General features: G+C 38.7%; 1 protein-coding gene across 1 annotated transcript; it reads left to right on the plus strand.

The window, feature by feature from the left end:
- Positions 1-977: 977 nt before the first annotated feature.
- Positions 978-3,954, plus strand: LOC145137644 (metacaspase-1-like). The gene is made up of 5 exons (XM_079071773.1): positions 978-1,514; positions 1,775-2,105; positions 2,394-2,514; positions 2,630-2,854; positions 3,734-3,954. The coding sequence occupies exons 1-5, from the start codon at positions 1,109-1,111 to the stop codon at positions 3,791-3,793; spliced, it is 1,143 nt and encodes a 380-aa protein (XP_078927899.1). The 5' UTR covers positions 978-1,108; the 3' UTR covers positions 3,794-3,954.
- The last annotated feature ends 6,203 nt before the right edge of the window (positions 3,955-10,157 follow it).

The following is a 10,157-nucleotide window of genomic DNA, read 5'->3' on the forward strand; positions in this document are numbered from 1 at the left end:
ATGTGGTTTACCATTTTTTTTTAAAGTTAAGCACATCCACTACTCTACTCCTAAATATATATCTTTCGTCCCCAAGAGGATTTAAACCTCAGTTTTTGGCTGATGGATACCTATCCCCCAACTCCTGAAACCACCGTGCTAAAGGCCTTTTGGTCTTTATTCTTATAAATTATTCAAAATTTTGTTAGTTCGTTTGATAGGATTATTTATTAGAAATCTATAGAAACCAAAATAAAGATTTTAGCTTTGCATAAAAGAAGTAATAACTTGTTCCGTCGTATCTCTTAAAAATAGAACCTTCAGGCCTTTTGGTCTTTATTCTTATAAATTATTCAAAATTTTGTTAGTTCTTTTGATAAGATTATTTATTAGAAATCTATATAAACCAAAATAAAGATTTTAGCTTTGCATAAAAGATGTAATAACTTGTTCCACATGATGTTGCATCTCCTAAAAATGGAACCTTCAATATGGTCGACAAATATGTTGGTCTTTGGATGGATAGGAGGGAAGCATGCGTGCGTGGATCTTACTGGGGTCTCTCCTCTCGTTGGTTTGGGGAGCGGAGGTTTCACAGCAGGGCATGCCGCTGCGTGCAAAGTGATAAAGCACGAGAAGACATGTATAGAAAATCAACATGTGTTTGTACCTTTTGCATTCAATACATTTGGTTTTCTCGCACCAGAGGCGGTAGAGCTCCTCAATAGAGTCCAACGGGTCATACATTCTAATGTCATATCTCCTAGATCCACAAATGTTGTTTTCAAAAGAATTGGTTTTGCCATCCAGAAAGGGCTAGCGGCGCAGCTTGTTGCCCGTTTGCCTTCGATATGTATTGAACTATATTTATTACTTAAAAAAAAAAAGTTAAAAACATATTTGGTAATTTGTTCAAACCACATGGGGGCAAATTGTAAATTTCACAAAGAAAACTTGGTCAAATTAAATAGCAGCCTTCGCGTTATCGCGTAGTCGAGGTCTATCTATACCGTAAGAACACTTCTATTTTACCAACTCCCACCACTTTTGAAATTCTTCACCAAACAATCAACAAACCCTTCTCTAACCGGAATTCTTCAATTGCCGGAATAAATTTCAAGCGGAGGAAATGTCGATGCTCGTTGATTGTTCGAACTGCCGGACTCCATTACAGTTACCGGCGGGAGCCAGGGCCATAAGGTGCGCCCTCTGTCTAGCCATTACACGCGTCGCTGATCCCCGGAGCCTCCCTCCGCCGTTGCCTACTCAACCTTATGCTACTTATTCCAACCACCACTACGCTCCACCTCAGCCGCATCCACCACCCGCAGCTCCAGCACCATCGCCGTACAATCGAGTAGCGTCTTTTGGTCAACCACCGCCGGTCAACGGGAGAAAGAGGGCAGTGATCTGCGGAATATCGTACAAGAGGACGAAGCACGAGCTGAAAGGTTGCATAAATGATGCCAAGTGTATGAAGTACTTGTTGATCAACAAATTCAAGTTCCCGGAATCCTCTATTCTCATGCTCACCGGTAAAGTATTTCTGATTTCACTATTGTTTTGATTTGATCATTTGATATAATTAATTAAGTTCATAAGTTATCATCTTCTACACAATACTGTTCTTCATCTGAGATTCATTTATCAGATAAAACCCTATGGTTTCCCCAAAATCGATATCAATTGTTTTTAGTTTCAACTCTGAATCACAAATTCATATCTCTTAGAACAAACATCAGACTATCCATTCGAGGCTAACTTCTTCCACTCATTTCTTCAACTGATATTTCAGAAGAGGAAACTGATCCTTATCGGATTCCAACAAAGCATAACATCAGAATGGCCATGTTTTGGCTGATGCAAGGTTGTCAGCCTGGGGATTCCTTAGTGTTCCATTTTTCCGGCCATGGTTCCCAGCAAAGGAACTACACCGGCGATGAAATTGATGGATACGATGAGACACTGTGCCCATTGGATTTCGAGACTCAAGGAATGATTGTTGATGATGAGATAAATGCGACTATGGTTAAGCCACTACCTCATGGTGTCAGACTTCATGCCATTATCGATGCCTGTCATAGTGGCACAATGCTAGATTTACCATTTCTTTGTAGAATGGACAGGTATACAATTAATGCTAATGCCCTGTTTTTTTCATTTATTTGTTTATTATAGCATCCTCCCTTCATTCTTTTTTCTATTACAACATTCTATTTTTAATTCTTTTCATATCAAGACATTGTCCTTTGAAAAATCTACCTAATTATAACAGCTTATATTCTTATTAGTTCTAAATACATTGTACTTAGCTATGTATGTATATAACATCTTATTGATGTATAGGAATGTTTATTAGTTCTAAATACATTGTACTTAGCTATGTATGTATATAACATCTTATTGATGTATAGGAATGGGAGGTATGTATGGGAGGACCATAGTCCTCAATCAGGAATATTCAAGGGCACAAATGGAGGCGAAGTCATTTCCTTTAGTGGCTGTGATGATGACCAATCATCTGCTGACACATCCGTAATTACTCTCACTTTTCTTTTAATAATCTTGTCTAAAAATGGTATCTTATAAATTTACATATATTTTTGACCTAATAATGAATGCATATCTGATATGTGATATCTATGTGTAGTCTTTATCGAAGGTGACTTCAACCGGAGCAATGACATTTTCATTCATACAAGCAATAGAACGTGGGCATGGGACAACATATGGTGATATGTTGACTTCAATGAGAAACACCATTCGGAAAAATGAAAGTGATTTAGGTGGTGGTGGTGCTGGTGGTGGTGCGGTGTCTTCTCTCATTGGTATGCTTTTGACTGGAGGAAGCCTTGGTGGTGGTGGCATTCGACAGGTATTTTCATTTTCATTTTCATTCGCTTAAATTACATTTTTGGTCCTTGAGTGTAGTTGATTTATACAACTTTGGACCTAAAAAATTTTCTCTTGCAGTTTTGGTCCTTATTTTAGGTTTTTGTAACGTTTTTTTGGTCTTTGTTCCAAGTAAAATGACTATATTATTAGGGACCAAAGTTGCAAAAATCAGTTATATCTAAGGACGAAAAATAGTCATTTTACATGGAACAAAGACAAAAAAAAATATTACAAAAATAAGGATCGAAATTAAAAGATAAAACTTTTTGGGACCAAGCTTGCAAAAATCAGTTGTACTCAGGTACCAAAAATGTAACTTACTCGAAAAAAATATCTAAGAAAATGACAACACACTTGGGAGAATGGAAAGAAAAAAATAAATAATACTAGTAAATTTATAAATGGTTTGGACACAATGGAAAAAGATTCTTTCCCCAACTTCATTTATTAAGTAAAAAAAGAAACACCCAATTGCAAAATTCCCATCTAGGCGACTCTAGAGGCAGACTTTTCTTGCTAGTTTTTTTTTGTCTAACTTTTTATTTCTAGAATAATTTTTAACGAATTCAAATCAATTTTGAAGTGTATTTTAAGTATCTTCTATAAAGTCAAACTTATTCTCCCTTCCTCCCATAAGAATTGTAACGATTTGTCAAATCTAATATGCCCCCTCACAATTATAACAACCATGTGGACCACTTCAATAATTTCCATTTCGCAACGAATTCTTTATTACTTGATTAAAAAAATACGATATATTTTTTTTCCTTTCATTTCTCTTAAATGTTATTTCATTTTGTCATATATTTTTAAATTAAACTGTCAAGTGTTTTTTTCATTTCTCATATTGTTATTGCAGGAACCACAACTGACAGCCAGCGAACCGTTTGATGTTTATACAAAGCGATTCTCACTGTGACAGTGACACACACATGTCTTGCTTTTAGTGCATTCTTTCCACTTGTACAGTTTTCCAATGAAATTATTAATGACACATTCTATGCAAGATTGTGAGTTCATTTTTACTAAATGTACTGTATGCATTTTTTAATTAAATAAAAAGCTACGGAATTCGTTTAATGTGTGTCTTCGTAATCAACGACGTGTAGGATTTATTATGGGTTGTGTTAAATTATCATTAAAGTGAGGGAAGACTTCCTAGTTGGCTGTTATTTGAGGGTTGTGGCCTTCAATTTTGATGAAAGATAAAAATATTCTATTTTTTAGGGTAAACCGGTCAACTAGATAGAAGTTGGGCGTGTTCGGCAAAATTAGCTGGTAGCGGGTGACTTGTAGCGGGTAGCGGGTAGTTTGTAGCTTGTAGCGTTTTGTTAAACGCTATATGAAGTAGCATTTGGATTTGGAGCGTTTTGTTTAAACTAAACGCTAGAAGCTTGTAGTGCCGAACGAGGCTTTCTATTCAAAATGGAGCGTTTTGTCAAACGCTACAAGCTAGAAGCTCTCAAACGCTCCGTGCCGAACACGCCCGTTGTAAATGATATTAATTTTGAATTAAATTTAATTGGGGAATATCCTAGGAGGAGGGTATTCATATGGTGAAATAGTGATGTTTGGAGCTCTTGTTGAAAGTTTTGAGGTTTTTGGTTTCCGTGTTCATTTGGATTCCTTAGTCCTTAGGTTGGAAGTGGTGTTGAGCTTACTGAGCTCTCCAGCTCAACCCCCTCCCCATTGCCGAAGAGAAAGAAACAACTCAACCCCTCCCCATTGCCGAAGAGAGAGGAACAGAAACCACAAGAAAGTGTTAAGCTGCGCAATAAAAACTCGGGCATGCCGAGATGAGGGGCCGATGTTCTCCATCTTGTCCATGCCAACTCACACATGCCAAGCTTCTTGCCTCTCCACTCCCCTATGTCTTAACAATCCGATTAAGTCCATCATCCTGTAATGGGCTTTCATCTCGTTAATGATCTACGACGACTCTACAGATGCATGCATAGGTATTGTTTCTTTGTATGGCAAACATCCGATTAAGTCCATCATCCTGTAACGGGCTCTCATCTCGCATACTAGGCTGTTTTAATGGATTAATAGTGGCACCCTACAAAAATATAGAATTAAATATAATTAAGTATTCAACAATACAACAATGAGTAATATCACACATATATATATATATATATATATATATATATATATATATATATATATATATAATTACTTATGTAACTCAAACCTATGTCATCCCCTGGCATACCACGATCCTTTATGGTAAATGAGTCTACGGGGATAACCCTATCACCCTACAATAATGTAACAGTTCTATACTATTAAATAATCAACGATGCAATAACGAATATACCATAAAGTTAAATAACAATCTACGAGGGTTAAATAACAATGTACCTCCAACCCCAGCGAGGTACCATCATCCTGGTACCCTTATTATTGGGTATAATATAACGTCCCAGAAATTACAACAAAAAATTTCATTTTTAAATTATATAAAAACATAGCTTCTAGGAAAACCAAGTCAAGAAATCATAAGTATCAAAATACAATCATCCCAAAATCAGAGTATCACAAAAACGGAATCATGAAAGTTGTCGAGGAGAGTGTATCGTCAAGCCTTCGCCTTTCTACAATCATCTTGAGTACCCTAAACACATTTAAATCCATAAATGTAACCACAAAGCTTAGTGAGTTCCCCAAAATGTCACGTGCATAAATTAAATAACTATGAGTTATCAGCAACCCTGAAGACTATCAGCAGTCCCAATGGACTAACAACACCCCCTGAATTAACAACACATCCTGTGGGTTATCAGCAACCTTGGAGACTATCAATAGTCCCTATGGGCTAATAGCACACACTAAAGCCATTAGCAGCTTAATAACATATAACAACAATAAAAAAATAAGACCCAACTGGTCAGCACACACACACACTATGGAATAAGTAATATAGTGAGAAGACTCACCTTACAGATAACAACTAAACACAACAACTCTCACACAGTGAAGACCGGACAACTAGACACCTAACAACAATAAGGAAGTACCCTCTCAATCTACACCCTTAAACCCTTAAATTGACCAAAAGTCAACTATGGTCAAAGTCAACGGTCAACGTCAACTTTAGCAGGTCTCCACGTCGTGGCCACCCAAAGGCCACGTCGTGGCAACTTCTCGACAAAACAGTCGGGCGATCCCCCAGTCGCCATGTCGTGACGAGCAGGCTGTCATGTCGTGGAGCTCTCAATCCATTAAGCCACCCCTTCAAACTTTCCAAAAAGATTCCTATGGTCTGATATAACATAAAAATCGATGCTTTTCAGTAATGCATGTCCAATTCAAGAATAATACTCAAACTAGGTCAAAAATGGAGAAATAACATTAAAATCTCATGCATGAAGCTCATTACACCAACAAATTTTAGATTTGGAACATATGTCCACCAATAGACCTCAATAATCCATAAAGTTGCTAACTTTATGGATTCCATGCACTAAATTCAACCCAAATATGAAGGGACGTGGATAGAAACCTAGATCTAACATGACAAGATGAAAAAGGTAAGATCTTTGAGGACTTACAAGAGTCCAGAAATAACACAAGTTGATGAGGGCGGATTTGCTAGCTTGGACAAAACACCAAAAGCACCTTCTTCTTCTTCTTCTTCTTCTTCTTCTTCTTCTTCTTCAAATCGCTGAAATAGATGTTACAATTCTCCCCCAATTGAATTAGATTTCGCCCTCGAAATCCTCATTTGAAAACAAGTCCAGGTAGTCCTTGCACGTATGCGCTTTGGGATCCCAAGTCCACTCTGATCCCTTCCGGTGTTGCCACTGGACCTTGACCATGGGTACCACCTTGTTATGCAAGGCATTCGTCTTCCTATCCAGAATCACCACCAGTCGCTCAATATTATTCAGGTGATGATCAATTTGAATATCATCCAATGGAAAAACAATGGACTCATCGATCACACATTTTATCAACTACGAAACATAGAAATGTTGTGAATCTAGCTGAGCTCCTCCTGCAACTCCAAACGGTAGGTTAGTTTGCTCACTCTAGTGACAACTCGGAACAGACCGATAAATCTGGGGCCTAGCTTTCCCCGCTTCCTGAAACGAATAATACTCTTCCAGGGGATACCTTTAGAAGCACCATATCCTCGACCATGAACTCCAACTCTGAACGGCGTTGATCTGCATAACTTCAACCTCCCCCAACAAATCGGGGTCTAACACTTCCTCCTGTAGAGAAACTCGTAGGGAGGCATACCAATGCTGGCATGATAGCTGTTGTTATACGAAAACTCAGCCAACGGAAGGTAGGAGTACCATCTCCCACCAAAATCAATGATGCAGGCCCTCAACATATCCCCGAGAGTCTGAATTGTCCTCTCACTCTGGCCATCTATATATGGATGATAAGCAGTACTGAAGTGTAGTTTGGTACCCAGCTCCTCATGGAACCTTTTCCAAAACCTAGAAGTAAACCGAACATCTCAATCTGAGATTATAGACACAGGCACCCCGTAACGAGCCACCACATCTCAAATATAAATGTCAACCAATTTCTTGGCCGACGAGCTCTCCCGAATAGCAATGAAATAGGCATTCTTGGTTAAACGATCAACAATAACCCAAATAGCATCAAGTCCCTTGACTGTTCTTGGTAACTAGGTAATAAAGTCCATGGTGATATGCTCCTATTTCCACATGGGGACCTCTAAAGGCTGCAACTTACCATGTGGTCTCTGATGCTCAGTTTTGACCTTCCGGCAGGTCAGACACCTATCAGTAAACCATGCAGTCTCCCTTTTCATGCAGGGCCACCAATAACAGAGTCTCAAGTCTCGATACATTTTTGTGGTTCCAGGACGAATGGGAAACCTTGATGTGACAACCCAGAAACTCCTACCTCGCACACTTAGCCAATTCAATCAAAGTTAAACGTGTTTTGTTGACTTCTTACACCGTTTGAGGGTTCGTTTAAGTGATTCTAAGCCTGAGTATGACCAGGGTTGAGATTAGGAACGAGTCAGCAAGTCGTATACTGTCAAAATAGGGCCATACACACCCTTAGAGGGAGTGTACGACCGTACACATGGGTGTGCGGCCGCACACAGACCTCCTGGAAGCACACCCACCCTATATAAAGGGTAGACCCCTTTTCCTTTCATTCCTTTAACACCTTGGCAACACACAACACCATTTCTCTCAAGCTTCTTCAACCGCAAACCCTCCAAGGCTTCAAAAACGTGAGTAATCCATCCCTTAGCTTGTTGTACTAGAAGAACCACTTCATCTAAGTCTTGATTCATCAAAGTTTCATCATGTTCTTCATCATATGAAGGAGTACGGCCGCACACCTTCATAAGGGTGGCCGTACACTCCTAAAAGACCCTCCAAAGTGAGAGTTAGACTTCCATATTCGAGTTGGACATGAAGCTTTCCTTGCTACTCCCTATATTTGGCTTTTTGGACATCATTTTATGGGGTGTACGACCACACACACCCGTGTACGGCCGCACACACCCTTGTGCGACCGCACACTCAAGTGTGCGACCACACACCCTAGTGTGCGACCACACACTCATTCTAGGGCCACAAACACACTTCTAGGACCCCTAACTTGCACTACAATCGAGTTTAGACCTAGGACACTTCATGGATTGCAAGTATGGACCTTGAAACACCCCAATAACACTTTCCAACATGAGTGTACGGCCGCACACCCCTTGGGCCGCACACCCATGGCCGCACACACCATTAAGGTGGCCATACACTCCCCTCATGCAATCCTTTAAGGTCCTAACACTTAGTGCAAGTAGTTCCAAGTTCTTAGAGTGGTTCTCCATCACATCTAGTGGTGAAATACCATCATTTGACTTCTTTATGTGTCATTACTTGTTAATTAGGATCAAATCGTGTTCAAGGCTTCACTTGAACATCCCGCATTCCGTATCGATCCTTCATTCAAATCGCCCGAGGTGAGTTCATACCCCTATATTTTCCGTGTTTTTAATGTTTTCAGGGGGAGGGGGGATACAAGCCAAACTCAAAGTATTTTATTAAGTTTTAAACTTATTAATGCAGTCCAACGATTTCCACGTTTAATAACATATTCGGATATTTTATCTCTTTTTGTAATATGTTGAGCATAAGGGAAACTATTATTTTGGAAATCTAACTTCATAGCTTTCAGAAAGGTTTTTACAAAGCATTTTCCATACAAATTCTAATAAACTATAATGGGTATAGTTTGGGATAACCCTCTAGGCAGTCTCTACCTAATCAGATTTCATAAATGAATATATATAAACTATGGCGTATTTAGTTTATGTTATATATTTTCTCAGGAGTATAAAGTACTATTATTCAAGGATAATTATTGTTTTATACTGTTTCTCGCTAGTAAACTAGATTATACAGAATTGTGAGGCTCTACTTCAATACTGTACCCTTAGGTGTATAGTGATAAATCCTATCTCAGTATAACCAGACTCTCCTGGAGGGAGAGCGTGAGATTTGTGAATAGATCTATTCGGGACTGACAATCCCACACCAGAACTGCTAGCTACAGTTAGGCAGACATGCCTGTGGTGGACAAATGTCATTTAGCATAAACGCCTGAAGAACGTTATAAAGGTCTCTAGATCATATCAAGTATGGTTATACGACTCGCAACTAAGTATAAGCTAACTTTGGTTTACGTACTCTACTCTTCACTTGTTTTATTTTGAGTAATAAAACTACTTTCATATACATACTGATAGTAATCAGGGATTTTCTAAACTTACATCTCTACCTCTAGGACGGATAACCTGTTTCTAAGGAAAATATGGGATTTTCCCAAGATAACACCGGTATTTCTAAAACTGGTGGTTTATTTTCTACTAATAGACACTTTTTCAGAACCGCTTTTCATAAGAAAATACAGGATTTTCTTGAAGAACACTTTTCTAAAGGATTCAAAGAACATTTTCTCACCAAAAATAAATGCTTATGAACTCACCAACTTTATGCTGATATTCTTTCAAAACTACTTGTATTCTCAGGAAAGTAGTAGACATGTACTTCCAGGAGTTCGGAGAAGTCGGAGCGTTAGAGTCACGTCTTTCCATTTTACTTTTGATATGAACAAAACTATGTATTAAACAATGTAAACCTTTTTCATATATGTATTCAATGTCTGGTTGTGTTTACTATGCTTGCTATGATACAATTGTTGTGATACTACGCACGACGTTAACCACCCCCGAACGTTTCCGCCGTTCCGGTTTGGGGGTGTGACAGATTGGTATCAGAGCC

This window comes from Lactuca virosa, chromosome 9 (genome assembly GCF_052849685.1).
Source record: "Lactuca virosa cultivar CGN04683 chromosome 9, Lactuca_virosa_CGN04683_v6, whole genome shotgun sequence".
NCBI lineage: Eukaryota > Viridiplantae > Streptophyta > Magnoliopsida > Asterales > Asteraceae > Lactuca > Lactuca virosa.